At 39.0% G+C, this 25,162-nt stretch overlaps 1 protein-coding gene across 2 annotated transcripts in view; it reads right to left on the reverse strand.

Annotated features, from left to right (window-relative positions):
* The window catches only part of klhdc8b (kelch domain containing 8B), a 103,201-nt gene that overhangs the window by 63,789 nt on the left and 14,250 nt on the right, over positions 1–25,162 (reverse strand). For both annotated transcript variants that reach the window (XM_043707832.2, XM_043707833.2), the window contains one exon: positions 23,048–23,795. In XM_043707832.2, the coding sequence (XP_043563767.1) occupies positions 23,048–23,423 (376 nt within the window). In that variant the 5' untranslated portion in view covers positions 23,424–23,795. The remainder of the gene's footprint in view (positions 1–23,047; positions 23,796–25,162) is intronic.

The following is a 25,162-nucleotide window of genomic DNA, read 5'->3' on the forward strand; positions in this document are numbered from 1 at the left end:
ATTCCACACACACACACCACCCTCTGCGTGAAAATGTTGCCCCTTAGGTCCCTTTTAAATCTTTCCCTCTCACCCTAAACCTGTGCCGTCTAGTTCTGGACTCCCCCACCCCAGGGAAAAGATCTTGTCTAATATCCTGTCCATGCCCCTCATCATTTTATAGACGTCTATAAGGTCACCCCTCAGTGCTCTAACCTTTGCCAGCTTTCATCATTACCATGCCATGAAGTTTACCAACAACAAATCCTACCAATTTGTAACTGGACATTTTTTCTCTCAATCACAGATACATGCTGGGAATATTAAACTTCTATTTTATCAAGTCTCTTCAATTGACAGTAATTTCCCTGGAATCCAAGAACAACAAGATTTTCTGATGCTGTTGTATGTGCAACTGTATTGTTATTTTATGTAAAAATGTATATAAATGCTATTCTTGGAGCACTGATTAAAGTTTGGGATAGTACTTGAAATAGTTGTCCAAAGAAATTGTTAGCAATTTCATTAATTTCCATCTAGTTTTGCAAGTTCAACTATTCCTACTTGGATATAGTTTAAACATATGGCTCCTGGTCCTCCCAAATCTATTAAACTGTGATAAAAATCTATATGTTACTCAGCCCTTGGATCATTTCACTTCTCTCCACAAGGTCAATTCTTTTTGCTTCTCCAAAAAGAATGCTCCTCAACTGTATGTTGATAATTAGGTATCATTAAACTAAGAATCAATTCCATATTTCTGCTTTAAGCAGTCAAGGTTGTGTGGGGTAACAAAGTTAAGCTGGGTATGTCAAGAATCATGCTATTCCAGGAACTGTAGTGTGGAAGTGGTGCCCATTTTTGAATGAAAGAATTCCACTTTCACTGCCCAGGCAGTGAAGCAAATACTTTTGCAAGCTGGAAATTTTGCCATTCACTACAGCTGCATAAATCAGAAGATCACTCTACATCAAGACATTTGCATGAGCAGAAGATGAACAGAGGGATAGAAACCTGCAATAAGTATTGGGTCTAAATAAGGATTACGAAGAGGCAAGGTGAGCCTAAGTACCTGTTCCTTTGCTGTACTGCATGAGAAGGAAAGTGAGTGAAGTGTACAACGAAAGGCTAATCTTCCAACTCCCATTTACCACCCCAGCAAAATCTTAATGTCCCCTCCTTGGCCACTCTGCCAAATGTCAAAAAAAGCAATGCATTGCTTAACCCATAGCAGTTCATGGCATTAGTGGAAATAATCAGACAAAATTGGGCTGAAGTTCTCCTGATATTTGTCCTAAATGGATGTAAGTTTGCTCGCTGAGCTGCAAGTTTGTTTTCAGATGTTTCATCACCATTCTAGGTAATATCATCAGTGAGCCTCCGGTGAAACTGATGATGTTATCTAGGATGGTGATGAAATGTCTGAAAATAAACCATTCAGCTCAGCAAGCAAACTTACATCCAGAACCTCAACCTGAGCTACAAATCTTCTCAAAACTTGCAAATTTGTCCTAAATGTTATCTACTCTTCTCCAGTTGCTCGTGTATGTTAACACAAAAATCATGATTGATAAAGATTGAAGCTATTCACTAGACTCCGCCTTCCCCTCAGACCAGTGCTCTCTTTTTTAACACATTTACCATATATACTTGTGTATAGGTCAAGTTTTGAAGATTGTATTTTTAAGCTAAAATTAGGGGTCAACTTATACACAAGGTATTGTTTTCAAGGAGATGAAATTCATGCTTAGCATGAGTCAAAAAATGGACAAACAAGAGCCACATCTCTATATAAAATTATAAACAACAAAAGAAAAAATAATTATGGTCATTATTGAATATTTATCTACAAAATAACTGTCTCCACTCTGCCTGCTAAGGTAGAACCGTACTGTTGTACCATATTCCAGTTACCAGTACCATAAAGTGCATGTAGGTCCACACATATGTACAAAAGTTAATAGGCATACCAGCATGTGGTATGTCTGCTGGTATGCTCATTATTCCTTTTCATAAACCTACTGCACCATCCAGCACTGGCTTTGAGATCACTGAATCCATCTTTGTTTGCTTCATTTTTGGCATATTTTCTTTACATTGTCCAGTCACTATGCTTCTGTTCTGCCGACATTGAGTTACCCAGTCAGCAATCTTTTCTCCGAGTTGTGGCCACTTGTTCAGCTTTCCTCAGTTGGCATACTTCTGTTTTGGTATAGCCTTTAACTGTGTGGTTTTTTGCCTCCAATCTCGAACACGTTTTTCAGAAACACAGAACTCCCTTGCAGCTGCGCTATTGTTGTTCTCTGCAGCTTCAATAGCTTTTAGTTTAAACTATGTTGTATACTTGTTTCTTTTGTTTCTTTCGCCATTTTGTTAGAAAAATTTGGGAGAGTCTTACAATAAGTTCAGAGCACAACTACAAGCGATATCTACTTCTAAGAAACTGAGGCAACAGCAGGAAAACAAGGTCGAGGGTTGCCATAAGGTACCATGGATATTTGCATGCATAGATCAAATACATGTATGTAAATATTACATAAATAAATATATACTATATATACATACATATAGCTATCAACATTCAATTTAACAATTTGAAAATCACATTGTTCAAATATATACTGGTGCGCGTAACATGTGATGACGCAGGTATTGCACTTGAATCAAAAATGTGCAAATAATGCCCTTTAAGGCTGTATATATGGTCAGGAAGGGACCCCTGGAAAACTAGGGTCAACCTATACACAAGGTATGTGAAAAATACCAGATATTTAGCCCAAAATAAGGGGTCTAATTATATATGAGATCGACCTACACACAAGTATATACGGTATATCAAGTTGTAGCTTAGCTGCTTCTAAATCACAGGGTTATGTATTCAAACTTCAATCCGAGACTACAATAACTACTCATGACATCAGAAGATATGGGAATAATGTGGGAATATGGTGTTAAGGTAGATTACCAGCCTTGATTTTAGGGAACTTGGCAGGACAAATGTGGAAAGGTTGCTTCCCTTTGTGGGAGAGTCTAGGGCCATAGGGCATCATCTCAGAATAAGAGATTGCCCATTTAAAACCAATATGCAGAGGGACTTCTTCTCTCAGAGGGTAGTGAATCGGTGTAATTCTTTGCTGCAAAGGACTGTCGAGGCTGAAAGATTTTCTAGAGGCATATCTCCTGCCTAGAGCGAACAATGGTATCATTACAGTCAACAGTTTGTATATAGGATTTCTATTCTAGTGTTTACATAAGCTCTTTTGACATAAAATGTTGGCATAAAAATGTAACCAAAAATGATAACAAAGAAAAAGTGGGTAGGAAGTGCATGCATACTCTAGATTTTTAAGAAGATAATCTTAATGTGCAAACAGAGTGGAGAGGGGGTAAATTTGGTGCAGAGCAGAATATTTGCCTTCTTTTTGAACCTGTTTGAAAACCTAGAATCGCAGCCAATTAATGATTTTTCTGGCACCTCTACTGCTTCCAACGAATATTCAAGGTTGAATTGCAGATTTTTTTTATCAACAAGGGAATCAAAGGTTATGGGGTAAAAGCAAGAAGTTGGAGTTGAAAATGATTAGATCTGCCATGATCTCATTGAGTAGAAAAACAGACTTGATAGGATGAATGGCCTTCTTCTATTCCTATGTTTCACAGTCTTATGGAATAAGTCTGTTACTACCAACATTCAAGAAGTGAATGGAACATTGTATGGAGATAGTTCCTCCCTCCACTGCTAGAGCAATGTCTAGTTTATTCGTGAGTCAAGTATGCTTGATCCTTCTTGTACCACAAAATCCATCCCTTCATTTGTTCTCAGGTTTTCATGACCCTGGAAGGCAGCTTCAGTCAACAGGGCAATCCCATTTATGACAAATTAAGGCTTTGGTTTTGGGAATTGGCATTGCCCCAGAGATATTCTCCTCTATATTTCTAACTTTATCAAACCCCCAATACACCGATTATCACAACTTAATACTCAAACAGCACTGTCAACTTCCAACACTAGCAATAGACTATATTCAAGAACCAGCAGAAACCAGCAAAATAACGTGAAGTTACGACATGATTGTCCCACATTACCAGGGTCAGGATCAGAGATTTAAATTTCAAAGATAGCTTTCATGACAAATTGGCTCTGTTTCCAAATTAAAAACAGATAGAAGAAAGAAATTCATTACAACTTAGGCTGCAGTGCATGTCCAGTACTGTGATGGTAAATTGCTGTGATGACATTTTATCCTTTCCCCCATATTCGTTGGAAGCAGCAGGGGTACCAGAAAAATCATTAATTGGCTGCGATTCTAGGTTTTCAAACAGGTTCAAAAAGAAGGCAAATATTCTGCTCTGCACCAAATTTACCCCCTCTCCACTCTGTTTGCACATTAAGATTATCTTCTTAAAAATCTAGAGTATGCACGCATGCACTTCCTACCCACTTTTCCTTTGTTATCATTTTTGGTCACATTTTTATGTCAACATTTTATGTCAAAAGAGCTTATGTAAACACAAGAATAGAAATCCTATATACAAACTGTTGACTGTAATGATACCATTGTTTGCTCTAGGCAGGAGATGCCTCTAGAAATTCATGGCAACTTAAGTTGCTGGAGTCTTCCAAACTCTACATTATTTTATGTATGAAAAATTATCTTTAACAATTATTAATTTACTAGCTTTATTCATTAAGTTTAAAAAACTGCACCACCATTTAGCACCATTCACAGCATAACAACATCCAAGTTAATTTGTGATTTTAAAACAACTTCAGGCTTCATGTTTAATAATACCAACTTTATATATCCCAATATGGACAATGTTTGAGTCATCGAATGATAATTATAGTCTTTCCTTTCAATAAGATAGAAAGAAATGGTAAGCCATTTGGGAGGATGATGCTCAGTTCTACAGCACTTTTATTTTTGCAGTTGCCAATTAACAATACCATCTGGACAATGGCCAAATAAGGTCATTTGAAATAATTTCCTGGCAGTGTTGATCCTTTTCTAAATCAGTATCCTCAGTTGGCTCAGTATCAGTTTCCCAGTGGTTTTACCACAGCTGTTCAGGGAAATTGGATGTGACAAGTAAAGAGCTGAACATGTTCTGTTTTTGTGCTCCTCTGGCATCAACTTTATTTCTCCCAAAGTTCCTCAGCATGGCACAAAGTACCATAAAAGGGCAACAACCTATTTAAGTGATTTTTACAGATTGTCCTATACATGAAAACAGAAGAGGACTAAGCCCAATGTCAAGAATCACACCACTGCTACCTAATGCTTCATTTGTACTTTTTGCCATTTCTTAAAAAAAGACTGTCAATCAGAGATGATAATAAGATTCAGTCAGCTGATCTGTGAAAATCAGAATTGAGTATATAGCTGAAAAGCATAGTAACTCCTCTCATTTCCTTCTATATTGCTGCATTTATTAATAAACCAATTCATCTGATCGAGGCATGAACCCAATCTGATTGTACAGGCATAACCAACACTTTTATCCATGCATAAAAGAATCACGAGATTCACTTTTTCAGGTCTTAAATTCAGTTTGCCAATCTTTATATCAATCTTTGCATACTTTTGCATACTGGAAGATGCTTCTTCCTTAGATATCATTTTAATTGCTTTGGGGTATTTCCTGGCGATGTTAACAGTATAACACATCCTGATCACAAATGAATATGTCACAGAACAGGAGACACACAGCCTTTGAAGTGCCTGAGATTATATTCAAACTGCCTCCTCTAACCCATGGCTTTTTTTCCATTTGATTCAAAACAATACTGAAGCTCTGGGAGACATCTTTGCTTGCTAGTTATAGCGAATATATGAGAAAAGTAAAACCAAGTTCTGTGGATGCTGAAACAAAATGAAAAACTACTGGGAAAACTCAGCAGTCTGGCAGCATCTCTGAAGAGAAAACAGAGTTAAGATTTCGAGGCCAGTGACCCTTCCTCTGAAGCAGAGTTGAATGTTAACTCTTCTGTCTCTTCATAGATACTGCTAGACCTGTTAAGTATGAGCAAATACGTATTTGAAAATAATAATGACAGATGCTGGGTATTTAACAATGGTAATATATATTAACTGAGGTTATAGAAAACATTACAATGCAGCAAAGCAGGGAGATAAATATAACTACAACTGTGTTCCATATAAGGTGATGTGGTGCAGGTATAGGGACAAACAATAACAGATAGTATTACACATTTGTTTCTAATGTCTCTCAATGATTGGACCAGGATTTCACCATCCATCCTCCCAACCTCAAAGCCCACCTCGAGGCTTTTAGTTTTTTTAGCAGGAATGGAATAGACAATAAGAGAATGTAAACTATCACACCTCTTCCCTCCTTCGGTTTAATGATGTTTGCCTGTACCAAAGGGTTTGCAACTTGCAGGAAACAAAACACACTTACGGGACTACTTAAACGACAGGACAAAAAGAAAATTTGATTTGTTGCAATAGTAAACAATAAGATGTTTTATAGGGGACACGATTTCACATGTTTCTGCACTTTCTGTTTTTCAGCATCAGCAGCTCGAAGGATGGGAGATTGGACCAGGGGCCTGCCGGGAGTGGTGAATCACTGATTTGAGCTTTTATATTTGAAATCAGAGAGCAGAGGTTTCTGGGAAAGGAAGGACTTTTTAAAATTTCCATCCAGCTATTTAAGTGCGTGTTTTCTAAACTCGAGACCTTTCCTTTGTAGGGCTTCCCACCCAACCACCTCCTCTAACCTTGAAGACCAGGGATACATCAGGTAAGCATCTCTTCTTTTTTACTTTCTGATAAGGGATGACAGTGCAGGGAGAGGAATGTTCCTTCTGCATGATGTTTGAGGTGAGGGACGCCATTAGTGTCCCATCCAAATATATCTGCAGGAAGTGCATCCAACTCTCGCTCCTCCAAGACTGTGTTAGAGAACTGGAGCGGGAGCTGGATGAACTTTGGATCATTCGGGAGGCAGAGACTGTGGCACAGAGCCTGTCCCTGTTGCACAGAAGGGAAGGAGGGAAAGGAGGAGAGTGTTAGTCATTGGGGACTCAATAGTTAGAGGGTCAGATAGAAGGTTTGTTGGGAACAAACGAGACTCACGGTTGGTATGTTGCCTCCCAGGTGCCAGGGTCTGTGATGTCTTGGATCGTATCTTTGGGGTCCTGAAGGTACCGATGACATAGGTAGAAAGAGGGTTAGAGATGTAAGGCAGGATTTCAGGGAGCTAGGGTGTAATCTGAGAGCTAGAACAAACAGACTTGTTATGTCTGGTGCCATGTGATAACGAGGCAAGGAATAGGGAGAGATATCAGCTTAACATGTGGCTGCAAGGATGGTGCAGGAGGGAGGATTTCAGGTACTTGGATAATCGGGGCTCATTCTGGGGAAGGTTGGACTGTGTACAAACAGGATGGTCTTCACTTAAACCAGAGGGGTACTACTATCTTGGGTAGAAAATTTGCTGGTGCTATTCAGGTGGGTTTAAACTTGCTTAGCAGGGAGATGGGAACCTGAGGTGTAGTTGCAGTGCACAGGAGGATGAGAATAGGGAGGATAGGGACAGGATTTCAGGGTCACAGGAATGCGCTGGCAGACAGCAAGCTGATTTGAAGTGTATCTACTTCAATGCCAGAAGTATCCAAAATAAAGTAGGTGAGCTTGCAGCATGGATAGGTACCTGGGACTTCGATGTTGTGGCCATTTCGGAGACATGGATAGTGCAGGGTGAGGAATGGATGTTGCAGGTTCCAGAGTTTAGATCTTTCATTAAGAACAGACAAGGCGGTAAAAGAGGGGGAGCTGTGGCCTTGTTAGTCAAGGATAGTATAACAGTGGCTGAAAGAACTTTTGATGAGGACTCGTCTACTGAGGTAGTATGGGCTGAGGTTAGAAACAGGAGAGGAGAGGTCATACCGCTTGGAGTTTTTTATAGGCCTCCGCAGAATTTCAGGGAGGTGAAGGAGATGATTGGCAAAATTATTCTGGGTAGGAGTCAAAGGAACAGGGTGGTCATTATGGGGTACTTTAACTTCCCTAATATTGGCTGGAAATGCGACTCTAGTACGTCGGATGGATCAGTTTTTGTCCAATGTGGACAAGAGGGTTTCCTGACACAGTATGTTGAAGGGCCAACAAGAGGGGAGGCCACACTGGATCTGGTGCTTGGTAATGAATCAGGCCAGGCATTTGGTCTAGTTGTAAGTGAGCACTTTGGAGAGAGTGACCATAATTCAGTTACGTTTAGTTTAGCGATGGAAAGGGATAGATATATGCTACAGGCCAAGAGTTATCGATGGGGTAAGGGCAATTATAATGTGATTAGGCAAGAATCAGGATGCATAGAATGGGGTAGCAAAATGCAGGGGATGCAGACAATGGAAATGTGGAGCTGGTTTAAGGAACAGTTATTGCGTGTCCTTGGTAGGTTATGTCCCTGTCAGGCAGAGAGGAAGTGATGAGGTAAGGGAACCGTGACTTACGAAAGAAATTGCATCTCTTGTTGAGCGGAAGAAGGAGGCTTATGTGTTGATGAGACAAGATGGTTCAGATGAGGCGAAGGAGAGTTACAGATCAGCTAGGAAGGATTTGAAGAGAGAGTTAAGAAGAGCAAAGAGAGGACACAAGCAGTCTTTAGCAAATAGAATAATGGAGAACCCTAAAGCTTTCTACAGGTATATGAGAAATAAAAGGATGACTAGGGTAGGAATAGGGCCAGCGAAAGACAGAAATGGGAAGTTGAGTGTGGACCCTGTGGAGATCGGTGAGGTGCTAAACAAAGATTTCTCATTGGTTTTCACTCAGGAAAAGGAGAATATTGTAGAATGAGATATGAGATATTAGACTAGAAAGAATCGAGGTTAGTTATGAACAGAAAAATACTAGAAGGAGTGAAAATGGATAAGTCCCATGGGCCGGATGGGATTTATCTGAGGATTCTCTGGGAAGCTAGGGAGGAGATAGCGAAGCCCTTGGCTTTGATATTTGAGTCGTCACTGTATACAGATTTAGTCTGGTTGGCATGGACGGGTTGGACCAAAGGGTCTGTTTCCGTGCTGTACATCTCTGTGGCTCTATGACTGGAGGATTGCAAATGTTGTGCCCTTGTTCAAGAAGGGCAGTAGAGATGACCCAGATAATTGTAGACCAGTGAGTCTTACTTCTGTTGTAGGAAAGGTTTTGGAAAGGATTATAAGAGATAGGATTTATAATCATTTAGCAAGCAACAATTTGATTTCAGATAGTCAACATGGTTTTGTCAAGGGCAGGTCGCGTCTCACAAACCTCATTGAGTTTTTTTGTGAAGATGACCAAGCATGCAGATGAGGGTCGGGCTACGTGGTGTACATGGACTTCTGTAAAGCCTTTGATTAGGTTCCACATGGTAGGCTGTTGGAGAAAATGCTGAGGCATGGGATTGGGGTGAGTTAGCAGCTTGGATTAGAAACCGGCTTTCTGAAAGAAGGCAGAGGGTGGTGGTTGATGGAAAATATTCAGCCTGAAGTCCGATTATTAGTAGTGTGCCACAAGGACCTGTTTTGGGGCCACTGCTGTTTGTCATTTTTATAAATTACTTAGACGCAGGCATAGGTGGATGGATTAGTAAATTTGTAGATGAACTAAAGTTGGTAGAGTAGTGGACAGTGTGGAAGAATGTTATAGTTTGCAGGAGGACTTGGATAAACTGCAGAATTGGGTTGAGAGATGGCAAATGGAGTTCAGTGCAGCTAAATGTGAGGTGATTCACTTTGGGAAGAATAACAGGAAGGCAGAGTACTGGGTCAATGGAAAGATTCTTGGCAGTGTGGATGTGCACAGGGATCTTGGGGTCCATGTACATAGATCCCTGAAAGTTGCCACCCAGGTTGATAGTGCTGTTAAGAAGCCATTCAGTGTGTTAGGTAGAGAGATTGAGTTCCGGAGCTGCAACTATATAAAACACTGGTGCGGCCACACTTGGAATATTGTATACAGTTCTGGTCCCCATATTTTGGGAAGGATGTGGAATCATTGGAAAAGGTGCAGAGGAGATTTACCAGAATGTTGCCTGGTCTGGAGGGAAGGTTTTATGAGGAAAGGCTGAGAGACTTGGGTCTGTTCTCATTGGAAAGAAGAAGGCTAAGAGGGGATTTGATAGAGACATACAAGATGATCAGAGGATGAGATAGGGTAGACAGTGAAAGTCTTTTTCCTAGGATGATGACATCAGTTTGTACGAGGGGGCATAACTACAAATTGAGGGGTGATAGATTTAAGACAGATGTCAGAGGAAGGTTCTTTATTCAGAGAGTGGTAAGGGCGTGGGATGTCCTACCTGAGTAGTTAACTCAGCCTCATTAGGGAGATTTAAACAATCCTTGGTTTAGCACATGGATGACAATGGGACAGTGTAGAAGGATGAGCTGAGAATAGTTCACAGGTTGGCGCAACATTGAGGGCAGAAGGGCTTGTTCTGCGTTGTATTGTTCTATTGTCCTATTGTTCTATTAAGCACTATGATAGAGATATATCAAACAGGGGCGGCACCGTGGTTCAGTTAGCATTGCTATCTCACAGCACCAAGGTCCCAGGTTTGATTCCAGCCTTGGGCGACTGTCTGTGTGGAGTTTGCACATTCTCCCAGTGTTTGCGTGGTTTTCCTCTGAGTGCTCCAGTTTCCTCCCACAGTCCAAAGATATGCAGGTCAGGTGAATTGGCCATGCAAAATTGCCTGATGTGTTAGGTGCATTAGTCAGAGGGAAAGGGTCTGGGTGGGTTATCTTTGGAGGGTTGGTGTGAACTGGTTGGGCTGAAGGGCCTGTTTCCACACTGTAGGGAATCTAATCATAATAAGTTGCAGAAGGAAAAAGAAAGAAAATGCTGCAACACTTGGCCTATTGACTCCTGTGCTCCATTTAAGCTACTGGTTTTTCCAGTGTCCCCTCCTCATGCCATATATACAGTCTTTTGAAATATCAATCTTCTGGAATATCAAATGCCCATGCCCAAAGTGCTGTGTCTGTTCTGCCCACTGATGTTTGAATGTTTCTATTTTGCTTTTGATTCAAATTTTCAACATCTGTAGTTTTTTTTTGGTCACAAACACCCTGCCGTACTAGTTTTAGTCTTTTTAAGAAACTAAATATGAGTGATAGAGGATGCATCTGTTTATTTTTTATTGTATGTAACATAACTTTAAAGTTCTTGCATTTGTTGCTAATCAATGTTGCTTAGCCCATTACCTTTGACTGCTGTAGCAGTGTACTACATCACCGCAAACAAAAAACTATTTCTTAAACAAATATGGATATGCTGTCAACACATTCTGACACTCTTCTAATGACAGACCAGTGGTAGACATAAACTGTCTAGGAATTATGCTCTGGCTGGTTTGTGAAGCATTGTCAGAAAACAGCGGTTGATTTGCATGTTTCAGATCCTGGCAACAAAACCCCATTAGTCATGGAAGGGGACAGAGTGATCTTTACAACAGCTACAGCATAACATTGGCCAGGATCAGATTAGAATCCTTAGCTGCCTCTACATTCACCAAGATTGAGGTCAGGATACAACAATGGCTGGTTTCCCTTTTGGTAGAGAGAACACATTTTCCATTTGATGGTAGCATATGCTGATGTTCTCCTGGGAGTAGATGAAAGTTATTGCATGCATATTTTCCCTTGAATCTTCTTGCAATGTTGCTTGTCCATTTTTGCTTTAATAGCTGAACAAGTATGAGTAATAAAGCTGTATTGCTTTTGTCAATAAACAACATGAACACATTTAAAATGCCTGAAGTCAACAGGAATATGGGATATAGGAATTTGCAGATCTGTTCATATATGATTCACTAATTCAGTAATGATCTTGCATTCTGCTTATACATCCTCTTTAATGATTTTAAACAATATCAGAATACACAGTACATAACCAACAGCAATTTTATGTAATAATTCTTTTACATGCACTGAATATTGTCCTTTCACTCAAAAACTCTAACATACACACAAATAAATCTTAAATTAGTAGATAAGACAGCAAACTTTGGAACAGATTCCATAAATAGTTTAATCCAATTATCCTTGTTGGTAATGCAGTTTGTTGGCAAAAGTAGTAGGAAGCAGGGACAAATATTACAGTGCATTTGCTTGTCAGCAAAAATTTCAAATCATTACGAACATAAGGGGAGATTACAATTTTCATTATATGCAGCTGAATAATGCAACTAAACCTGCTTTTCAAAGTAATGTGATTTTTCTTCCTTTGTCCAATAATGTAAATGCCATGGGAAAGTAGCCAGGAAGAGACTCTGCAATATTCATTACTAACAAATTCTTAAATTAATTTAACTTTGAGGGCACACAGAGGGACTTCATCTCTTGATTTGTAATCCAAGATCACTCAGAGAAATGAAAAGATGTGTAACTGGTGTTTTAACATCACGCAGGCAGGTTAAAAGTTTTAAATAAGGTGCATAATGTACCATTTTATCACACTATAGCAAGCATATATTTTACGTACTTTAACAGTGTCTGAAGGAGTAGGTGTTTCAAAATGAGGCACTCATGATTCACACTGTACTTTAAATAGAACAGAATTCCTAGTCTGGCTCACAGTCTGTCCTGAACTTGTTTGGATCATCTTAGATTAATACAAAGATGATATCGTAAAATTAGAACAATGTGGCTAAAAATTGCAAATTTTGCTTCAGGTAATTTCTTGCTCATATAGAAAATAAATTGCTTTAGATTGAATGGTCAATTCTCAGCTATATGGAAATATTTGGGTTTGGTTGACCAACCTTCTATTGCTGAAGTACGTAAATACAATCAAGTCCTGGGAGTTCTAGTTTTTGCACTTTCATCATTGTCTGCCCTGTATCTGCAAAATTGTCAGTAAAATGCTGTATTCTATAAGAAAAAAACTGAAAAAACAGTGAATGCTGTAAATCAGAAACAAAAACAGAAATTGCTGGAACAAGCTCAGCAGGTCTGGCAACATCTGTGGAGAAAACTCAGAGTTAATGTTTTGGTTTGATGATCCTACCCCAGAACAATGGAACAGGAAGCTGTATTTTATATATTGATAAGAGTTCAATACTATATGTCTTATTTAACAAATTGTACTCCCGGTGTGTTTTTTTAAACATCTGAACAAAAAAAGACAAAGGCCACAAGGAAAGTTAACACAGATGATAATGTTTTACTAGTGTAGTTCACAGATTTGTTGCAGTGCAGAAAGAGGCCATTTGGTCCATCAGGTCAGCACTTGCTCTTCAGATGAGCATCATTATCAAATGTCAATTTTCTTCATTCCTTTGCAAATTGTCTAATTATCTAATGCTCCAATTGAAACTGCCTCCACCACATTTCCGACACTATGTTCCAACAGTATTTGCCACGTGAAAGTTTTATTTTGTCATACACATTTCCTTCTTTTGTAGAATACTTTAATTCTACATAGTCTCATTCTTGACTATTTTAAGACAGGACAATTCTCTCTTGACCAAAAGCTGAACTGGACCAGCCATATAAACAGAGTGACCACAAAAGCAGCTGGCCAGAGTTCATTCATATTTCTCAGGCAAAGTACAATATGAAAATCTGTTTCTTCCCTAGCAACAAAATGCTCAACTGCATTATGTCAAATATTAAACAGAAATAATATAATGAAAATTAATAAGTGGCTTATACAAGTCCTGAAGAAGGGCTTATGCCCGAAACGTCGATTCTCCTGTTCCTTGGATGCTGCCTGACCTGCTGCGCTTTTCCAGCAACACATTTTCAGCTTATACAAGTCATCAAAGTAAGGACTTGGAAAAGCAAAACAGCTGTGTAAGGATTATGTCCTCTTATTTTTGTGTCTTTAAAAACTGTGGATTGCAAGGAGAAAGAACTATTTTATTTGAAACATGGATTGTCAGGATGGCTGAATAAATTCATAGCAAGGAATTTGATACCTGTCGTGAGCTCTGCAACTTGTGGTTGTTGATTCCTGCAAAGTACAGACAATCAGGAGCCAAAGAACTGATTACAAATGAAGCTGATTGAATCTCTGCTAACAGAGTAGGTTGGAACGGGAAACAAATTACAGAAACACAGGCCCACACACAAGCTTTTGCAGTTATTCTCTCCAGCAGAAGCTACCTGTTCTCCACAGTTAAAACTAGGATTTAAACCTGAAGAAAACACTTATCTTTCCTCTGGCAGATGTTGTGAACTGAGACTTCGAATTGATAAATCATATATTTTCCAAGTGAATTAATGGTTCTGTACTTCTTACAAACTAGTAAGAGCTCCCAATGACAACTGAACACCAAGGGCCTGGCTAGCTGAGGAAGAATTATCTAAACATCAAAATTGGAAAATAAAGACCACATAACTGATTTTCCAGATTCTCGTCCTCCACCAATAATCTATTTTCCTTGTTTGTTTGTTTCTTTGTGTGTGTGTGTGTGTGGGGGGGGGGGGGGAGATTAGAGTTTTAGTTAGTAGAGTGATATGTCAATGGTTTATATATGTTTAACTGTACTTATACACTAATTATTTAAAGTAATAATTTCTTAAACAGAAAACTTTCTTGTTTTCTATCAACCTTAGTTTGAAAGTCAGGAAAATTGGGATAAGGTGCATACTTTCAAAACGTCTTTGCCATTTGGTGTGAATCCAGCAATTTGGACTCAATTTATGGTGTGCTACCTAATTTTGGTCATAACAGCTGGTGGAGGTTCCCATCTACAGGAGTTATCTCTCTTTCTGAAATGATGCGTGACTTCTCTGAAGGGTTAGCAAAGAACCATTTACCTACTTTATAATAAAACAAAACTTGACTCTTCTTGGCATAATGTTGCAATATGTGGGCTCTCCAACATGGCCAATATAGCTGATATCTGGATTGGTTGCATTGCACTGCAACAGCACTGTAACAATTGATTCAAAAAAGTAGCAAATTTCAAATCTGGATTTTCACAATAAATGGATTTTGATATTTGACTAACTATAGATTTCAGAAAACTCTGGAAATTCACCCTAATTTTAAAAAGCCAGAATAGGATTCTTTAACTTTCTGATTGTATTTGCTTTACATATCCCACAAGATTTGGAATGTACTCATGTTTATAATTATTACATTGCTAGGAGACTTTCAATTGGAATTCCTAATTAACAGAAGTAAATTATATTGAATATAAAAAATTAAAAGTGGACTTCTATCATTGAGTATAGGAATTGGGAGGTCATGTTGTGGCTGTACAGGACATTGATTAGGGCACTTTTGGAATGTTGTGTGCAATTCTGGTCTCTCTCCTATCAGAAAGATGTTGTGAAACTTGAAAGGGTTCAGAAAAGATTTACAAGGATGTTGGCAGGGTTGGAGGATTTGAGCTATACAGAGGCTGAATAAGCTGGGACTGTTTTTCCTGGAGTGTCAGAGACTGAGCGGTGACCTTATGAAGGTTTACAAAATTATGAGTGGCATGGACAGGATAAATAGGCAAAGTCTTTTCCCTGGGGTTGGGGAGTCCAGAACTAGAGGGCATAGGCTTCGGGTTAGAGGGGAAAGATATAAAAGAGACCTAAGGGGCAACTTTTTCACACAGAGGGTGATATGGGTATGGAATGAGCTGTCAGAGGAAGTGGTGGAGGCTGGTACAATTGCAACATTTAAGAGGCATTTGGATGGATATATGAATAGGAAGGGTTTGGAGGGATATAGGCCATGTGCTGGCAATTGGGACTAGATTAATTTCAGATATCTGATCAGTATGGATGAGTTGGACCGAAGGATCTATTTCTGTGCTGTATATCTCTATGACTCTAAATGATAAAAAGCTTATTTTGTTGATTGTTTACTTCTAGTTTTAACTTGATTCTGATATGGAATGAGGTTTTAATTAGTTAACAAATTGGTTTAAATACTTAATGAATTTTAAGTGCACTTTAGATTTTGAATAAGACAAAACAGCACTAGAAATAAAAGCTACAATGACTGGCAATTACTTTTCTTCAATTAGTTTATTAATCTTCACTCTGCATGTCAGTGGTTAAATCACAGCACAGAAAGTCCCACTGTGTTGCTGAGATGCTGCAGAAAATCAAACAGCGAAGGTATGAGTCAGCATTCACGTTGCTCCATTTTATCAATGGGTCACAGGACCTTTACATCAATTCATAACGCCCACCGCAAACAATGGTATCATACAGTTGTTACATGTTTTTTTTAAGGTAGCAGGACTTTTATCTAGTATAAAATAGTACCCGAGTGTATCCATCACATAAGTGGTTACTAAAGGAATTACATGATGATTTATTTTCACATTTACTGAGATGTTCCATACTTTGAAGTCTGCAATTGAGTGAAGCATGCTTCTGGTTAAAGAGGAGTTATTTTCAAGGAAATAAATACTTGACAAATGTTGGATCAGACAGTGAGCAGTCAATTTAGTAGACTGGCAACATAATTAGGGATGCAATGGTAACTTAATAAAGATTATCCATTTAGATTATGCATTTCTGACTGAGTAAAAACAATCCATTTACATTATTTTTGCGATATAAGTTAATGGCTACAACTCAAAAGGGGTCAGTAACAGAGGGACCTTGTGTCAAATGTGTACAAATTATTGAATGTGCACGGCAGGATCAGAAAATTGCTAAGAAAGCATACAGGATCCTGGGTTTTACAAGTGGATCATAAAACGAGGAGACAATGATGAACCATGACAGATGAACTATGATAGATGTGTTCAAAATCATGAGGGGATATCACAGAGCAGATAGGGAGAAACTCTTCCCACTGGTGGTTGAATCAAGAGCAAGGAGACATTGATTTAAGATGACTAGCAAAAAGAAAAGCAGCATTGCTTTGAGGAAAAGCTTTCTTATGCAGTGTGTGGCTACAATCTGGAAGGTTCTGCCTGACAGTGTGATGGAGGCAGTTTCACTCAACGCAAAAAAGAAATTAATAATCATCTGAACTATGTGGGAAAAGCAGTTGAGTAACCTGGGTCAGTTGCTCTTCCAGAGAGTCTGCAGAGATATAACAAGCCTCTTGTTGTAAGTATTTTATGGTTCTATGAAGATGATGTATCTTTAAATTATACTTCACAACCATGTTAGCAACAAAATTGGTTACCCTGTCAATGTAAATCAGACTGAGTATCTCAAAGATCTGATGGAAATGCAATAAAGTCTATCAAATGAAGTAGAGTCACATGTAGATAGCTTTTGGTATGCTTTTCTTTATTGATCAAAGTATTGCGTACAGGAGTTGGGAGATCGTGTTGTGGCTATATAGGACATTGGTTAGGCCATTTTTGGAATATTGCGTGCAAATCTGGTCTCCTTCCTATCAGAAGGATGTTGTGAAACTTGAAAGTGTTCAGAAAAGATTTGGAGGATCTGAAGTATAGGGAGAGGTTGAACAGGCTATGGCTGTTTTCCCTAGAGTGTCGGAGGCTGAGAGGTGACCTTATAGAGGTTTATTAAAACATTAGGGGCATGGATGGGATAAATAGATTAAGTCTCTTCTTTGGGACGGGGGAGTCCAGAACTAGAGGGCATAGGTTTAGCATGAGAGGGGAAAGGTATGAAAAAGACCTGAGGGCAACATTTTCACACGAGGAAGCTTTTAGAAATGATAACTGGGAATAAATAGTGAAATCTTATTTCACTATTTCCATTTTGTTTCCTGTGCTGATTATTTTGTCTTTCAATTAGATTTTTTTCCAGATTTAACTCCTGATAAGTCAGTTCACCATGCCCCTTATCATTCTCTTTAACGTACCCCATTTAGAAGGTGTGAGGGTGTGGTGGTAGGGATAATTTTATAGCCTCTTCCACCACCCTGCCCCAGCTGGTGTAATCACAGGTTGGGAGAAGACACTGTGGTACGTGTATGGAATGAGCTGCCAGAGGAAATGGTGGAGGCTAATATGATTGCAACATTTAAAAGGAATCTGGATGGGTATATGAGTAGGAAGGCTTTGGAGGGATATGGGCCAAGTGCTGGCAGGTGGGACTAGACTGGGTTGGGATATCTGGTCTGCATGGACGAGTTGGACTGAAGGGTCTGTTTCTGTGCTGTACATTTCTATGACACTAAGTGATTAATCACCATAATCGCTGAGTGCTACTCTCTCATTAGAAAAAGAGATGACCAGTGGGGAGTTTAACCTGGGGGTCACCACCCCTCACTTGAGATTTGAGATTGAGAAGACAGGACATTCATAGTAACCTCAGCCACTGTAGGAATTGAACCCACACTGCTTTGTCACCCTGCATCACAAACAGCTGTCCAGCCAACTAAGTGGACCTCCTTCATTCTACATTCTGAGCTTCATGGGTTATTGTGGCAGATATAGAAGCAAGCCCCTAAGTGGCCATTAATTAGCTAGTTAGAGGTCTCAGTAAGCCACAGGGTGGGTGGGCTAGTTGATTCTTTACCCAACCTCTGTAGTCTGGAGGCAGCTTGAGAGGCAAAAAGGCAGTGGATTAGGCAGTCGAGCTATTTCAAGTGTCTTCTCCCAACCTGTGATTACACCAGCTGGGGCAGGGTGGTGGAAGAGGCTATAAAATTATCCCTACCACCACACCCTCACACCTTCTAAATGGGGTACGTTAAAGAGAATGATAAGGGGCATGGTGAACTGACTTATCAGGAGTTAAATCTGGAAAAAAATCTAATTGAAAGACAAAATAATCAGCACAGGAAACAAAATGGAAATAGTGAAATAAGATTTCACTATTTTATTCCCAGTTATCATTTCTAAAAGCTTCCTCGTGACTGAGGCAACACTGACTGGTATGAAATTGATGGGCTTATCATGATATTCTTTTTGAAAAAGGGTGTAATAGTCACAAATCTTCACTCTTTGATATTAGCCCTATTTCTAAGGAAGATTGGAAAATAATATTCAATTTTGTGTGCAAATCACAACTCGGTCTTATCTGATCAACCTAGAGAATCTGAGACACTATCTTTCATTACTGTCAGTGTGAAGGGTACTGTAATCTTTTCATTAGTTCATCAATTTCTTCTGCAGCTGTGCACCTGCTGCCATGATCAACAGGAAAATTATATCTGCCTATATGTATGCTTAATGTGATATGGTACTAGATGTGCTTATGAAACTTCTTTATAGCACGATTGTTATTCAGACCAGTTTAAACTTAGACTAATAGCCTCTGCTGATTAATGTCAAGACTGTAATTGGTAAAGTGCATCGAAAGCATCTTTACTATTAGAATATGGATATGTTTTTACATTACTCTAATACAGAACAATGACAAAGACAAAAAACAGAATTGGTTCAAACAGTGTGCAGCAACTCCTTTTCCCTTCAATTGTCCTGATAACATTGACCAAAGATGAAATTCATGACTGAAAAGATAAACATGTGTAGATTATTAGGTCAATAAGCTAGGCAGATAACACAGACTAAAGGGTGGCTAGGATAAAACATATATGACTTAAAACACAGGCATTTCATCACAACTGTTGGTAAAGTAAAACGGGAGATTTCTATAGTACAACGAATAGGTTATTATAGAGCATGCATCAAAGGTTTTGCACAACAAAGCTATGGTTCAGAAAAGCGATAATAGGAAATAACAGAAAAGACATCAGGTCGATTATCACTGTGTGGAAATCTGTCAAACACCTAGAGGCCAGGAAGTCATAAAATATCAAGTAGTGAGGTATCTAAGAGGAATTAACCCAGAAAGGTGACTGATATAAAAATAGCTTTACTCTATAATGTCTTTGCTGGCTTCAAGGCCAATTGGTGTGCACTGGCTTGAAGAAGCCATTTTCAGTTTCTTGACAAATTTTACACATGAAAGATGTAAGGTTTGTTTTGCCTTACAAGTGGTTTTAAGATTAATGTTTTGCAACAAAAATAAATAAAAGCAAATTGTCAGACATATTATCATCTTTTGCCTTTCAAATCTGTTACACTACATGATGCTGAGACCTAAACAATGACACTATCACACTGATGATCTAAAATATGACATGCATAAGCTAGTATAGCTACACTGCCACAGTAATCAATAAATACCAGAACAATAAAAACATTGGTAAAGAAGAAATATTAGATAGGCTGCCTATTCTTAGGCAGGACCAGGATGAGTTGCGGAGGGAAGAAAGGGTGGAAATTGCAGAGGCACTGAACACTATTTTCCGATCTTGCTTAGAAACAGGGCTAATGTCAAAGAGTGAGGAGTTGCAAATATTACACCCTTTTTAAAAAAGGGTATAATGATAAGCCCAGTAATTTCAGCCTAGTCAGTGTTACTTCAGTCATGAGGAAGCTTTTAGAAATGATAACTAGGAATAATAGACACTTGAACAAATCATGGGTTAATTAAGGGAAGGTCAAATTACGTTTAACTAACTTGTAAAAGTTGTTTTGTTGAGAGAACAGAGAAGGCTGATGATGCCAGTGCTGTTGATGTAGTCTACATGGACTTCCAATAGACATTTGGAAAAGTGATGCACAACAGGCTTGCAAGCAAAATTGAAGCTTGTGAAATAAAAGGGACAGTACCAACATGGTTTCAAAATTGGCTGACAGAAAACAGAGAGTAGTGATGATTCTTTTTTAGACAGGAGTAAGGTTTACAATAATACAATATAATACAGTACATCACAGGAACAGGCCCTTCGGCCTACCAAGCCTATTTCAATTCTAATCCTTATTTAGATCCGCTACTTAACGTTTATTGTAAGATTCCCCACTATACAACTTGATTAAAAGCAGCTGCTGAGATATTAGGTGCAGTAAATGGATGCAGGAAATTGGAGATACAGCCATTATCAGATCAGCCATGCACTTATTACATGGCAGAACAGGGACGAGAAGCTGAATGGCCTACTCTTGCTTCTAACTTGTACGTTTGCATGTATGCTTGCAGACAAATGACAAATATATTTTAATGTAGAGAAGTGTAAAGATATTCATATTGGTATGGAAAACAGGGAGGGTCAATTTGAAATAAAGAGTCCAATTCTTGGAGGAGCAGGGACAGCTGATATGAACAAGTCACTGAAGGTAATAAGGGCAGGTTAAGGACAACATGTGGGATCCTGAGCTTTAAAACAGGGACAGAGGGTAGAAAAGCAAGGAGGTTATGATAAACCTCTGCAAGCATATCAACATACAAACATACTAATGAGGAACAGGAGTAAAATATTCAGGCCCTCGAGCCTCCTCTGTAGTTCAATAAAATTATAGCTGATTTGATTACTCCAAATTTCCACCTAAACCCTATAATTTTTCAGTTCCTTTCCTGTCATTAATCTATCTACTTCTGCTTTAAAAATATTCAAAGACTCTGATTCCACCAGCTTTTAAAGAAGAATTTCAAAAATTCACAACCCTCAGAGACAAAAAAATGTCTCCTCACCTCTGTCTTAAATGTGACTGAAAAAAAGTATCCTTAAAAGTAATAAGCTTTTCAGTTTCTCCAGAAATTGGTTGTCATAAGACTGTCTTAAACTGAGGGAACTATCATTCCATTACTATTCAACATTTGGCAATAATGTACGAAACAGTAGATGACTGATTTGGTATGATGCTAGTAACAGGCAGCAGCTGCTTTTTGTTCACTTACTATGATGTTCAGGCATGAGTAAATAGTGTGATAGAATAATCTCCACTTACCACAATGATATAGCTCCAACAAGAAGCTTGACATCATGCAGGAGAAGCCTCCTGCTTGCTCAGCACCTCACCCACCATCATAAACATCCATTCCCTTCACCATTGGCACACAGTGGCAGAAGTACCATCAGCAAAATGCATGCTAACAACTCACCTAGGGACTTTTCACAGCATTTTCCAAAAGTCCACCAACCTGAAGATCAAGGCAGGTTCCTATAAAGACTACCTGCAAGATTACTTCAAGTTACACACCAGAACTTACACTTGGAACTCAACAGTGTTCCTGGAGCTCCTCCTTTGACAGTACTGTGGGTGCATATACACCACTCGCACTGTAGTGGTTCAAGAAGATGACTCTCCACCACTGTCTCAAGGATAAGTAAGGAGAGGCAATACCAGTACACCTCACATCTCATGAATGCATTAACAAATGGCACTCAGAAAATTGTCCACTACACAAATTGAATTAAAAATAATTCAAAGTGGAGTATTTTAAAATTAGTGAAAAATGGCATCAGGTTGTTTTCCATCCAATCTGGCTATAACCACAACAAACATTAAAATAATTTTTAAAGGGGAAAAAAAAAGAACTAATACAATAATGTTATTTTTTTTCCACTGTTAAAAGTAATAGCAGTTAAATTATAGAGATAAAATTTGTCTTGGGTGTGCACAAAAAAACAGACAGTATTGCATCTGGCATCTGATCAATATTCAGGGGCATTTAACTGGCTTAATACTGCCCATTTTGTGTCCCGTCCCAAGTCAATTATCACTCCTTCCATGTTTTAACTCTCTTTCAACAATATATTTTTGAAGGAAATATTTTTACATCCATTTTGTCAGACGCTATTTCTCTCAGGTTCATGATGTTCCCTGACTCAATCTTACTTGTTGCTAAGCAGCAGCATAAAGTCATGTTGTTAGGGAGGCTCTCGACTTTAGAATTAAAAGAACACAGACTAAAAGCAGAGACGTCAGTGCATGACTCTCTGTAATGCAGCTACTAAATGAAATGTTTTCACGATAATTCATTTTCGGTCCATTTCCAATAGTCAAAGGTGTTCTCGGAATTGATATTTTGCATTTTAAAATGAGCTCTACACTTTAGTGCTTGGCGCCTAATATAGCACAGTGTGTAACATGGAAGTCTGAAGCCAAAATCCACTAATCTTCTCACAGAAATTTTGTTCATTTATTTAATATTGTTTGCCACAAATGAAATCGTAACTATATGCAGATACCAGAATAAAACTATTTGTAACCAATTTCCAATTTATGTTATTGGACATATACAAGATCTACTCCTTACACTGTGGAGTGTATACTATATGATTGTAAAGTTAACTGTAATCTATCACTTGCTGTCCATATTAATACTTCATTGGAAAGTTCAAGCTTGATTGAGAAATATCAAATGACATACCTTTCTTGACAGCTGTTATTCCCATTGAAGGTTGTCCCAGCGGTGACTTTTTTTCCCACTTGCCTTCATCGATGTTAAAGATGTCTACTGAGCCTAAAGGGTTCTGCTGCTCATTCATGCCACCAATAATGAGGATTTGTTTGTTTAAAATGACTGCTGCTGCCCCAGCTCGAGGAGTGGGCATTGAAGGTAGCCCTGTCCACTTCTGACTGACAATATCCAACATTTCAATTTTGTCCAGAGGCAATCCTGTCTCACTACAGCCCCCAAGAACAAACAACTGCCTATCCTGATACACTGGAGTGCAGTACACACGTTTGGTAGGCATTGGAGGGAAAACTTCCCAGTACATGGACTTTACACTGCTCACTGCCATATCGCGAGTTCCAGCAGTAACTTGTCCCACTGAGCCGTCACAGATGTGAGGTTTCTTTACTCAAATATTCCAGAGCATTAAGACACAGTAGGGTTCATCGGTGAAACATGTCAAGAAATAATTAGTTGGAAAGATGGTTGCAATCACTGTATTTCCACTGAGATAAATTAAAAATACCTGAGATACATTCTATTATGAGTGCTACAATCGCTGTTTTGCAAGGTTGATCTTTTAGCGTTATTTCACAGAAGAGTCCAAGAGCAGAATATGCAAGTGAAGACTTGAGAAGGAAGGAGGAGCACAATGGAGTAATCTGTATCCCAAAACTGGATGCCACCTCACATTCTTCTCAGGCAGGTATGGCTTAGGCCTCTATGAAAGGAACAAAAAAATGTCAGTAGTTGTTTTCCAGTGTTGGTAAATTGTTATTTTGCAACGGAAAATGGATTTATTTTGATCATTTATGACAATTTCTAATCTCCATTTTTAACCAATATTTATTATTCTTGTACATTCTGTAATCTCCAGGATGTAGTACAGAAGGTCACTGCCTAAAAATCTAATTTTATTTAATGAACTCTCCAATAGTCCAAATTGAGTGAACATTTTAATCTTTTGCAGCAGATTTTGTACCATCTGTCTTTTTAGGACCATAGTGGCAAATGTTTACACATGTACAGAGAGCTACTTTACCTATGTTTTTCCTTACAGCATATGTAACATCTGTGGTGAAGGGTGAATGGCCTGAAACATTGTCCAATATTATTGTTGAAGCAAGGAAGGTGCTCAGGAGAATAAAACTGAACCTACAAAGACCAGGAATGTGAAAGTCCTGCCAATGTGGATGGTGCAACCACTGTAACATATGGTGAGCCCAACAGCCAAACTGATTATCAACCTGCCCAATTAAGTTTATGGTGGGAAGGCCCTCGAATGGTCTTCCAGCTTTATCACCGATTGAGGCTCTTAAGTGGTTAATTGATGCATACTTAAGAATCATGCTGCTGCTGGTGTTAACCAAATGGCAGGCAGTCATTCAAGAAAACCCAAAAGCAACATCCTGTTGGAATTTGCTTGTGGGGTTCTGCTGATACAGGACCTTGGTTCGAAGGCACACAATGCCTGATTGAGAGGCCTGACATTAAGGAAATGGAGGCGGGGGTGTCATTGAGAGTCAACACCTGCCTTTGCTGTTGATCCCCTGTTCATCTTTATGCACATCATCTCCCCCCACCATGCCCAACCAGTAACTGCATTTCCCCCCACCACCCCACACCCGTCAGCACTCAGCTGTGCTACGCTCATCAATCATAGAACATAGAATAATACAGCACAGAACAGGCCCTTCGGCCCTCGATGTTGCGCCGACCTGTGAACTATTCTCAGCTTGTCCCCCTACACAATCCCATCAACATCCATGTGTTTATCCAAGGATTGTTTAAATCTCCCTAATGTGGCTGAGTTGACTACATTGGCAGGTAGGGTATTCCACACCCATACCACTCTCGTAGTAAAGAACCTGCCTCTGTCATCTGTCTTAAATCTATTACCCCACAATTTGTAGTTATGCCCCCTCGTACAAGCTGACATCATCATCCTAGGAAAAAGACTTTCACTGTCTACATAATCTAAACATCTGATCATTTTAAGACCATAAGACATAGGAGTGGAAGTAAAGCCATTCGGCCCATTGAGTCCACTCCACCATTCAATCATGGCTGATGGGCATTTCAACTCCA

This window comes from Chiloscyllium plagiosum, unplaced genomic scaffold, assembly GCF_037043375.1.
Source record: "Chiloscyllium plagiosum isolate Xiang-an unplaced genomic scaffold, Cpla_swu_hap1 HiC_scaffold_14, whole genome shotgun sequence".
Classification (NCBI taxonomy): domain Eukaryota; kingdom Metazoa; phylum Chordata; class Chondrichthyes; order Orectolobiformes; family Hemiscylliidae; genus Chiloscyllium; species Chiloscyllium plagiosum.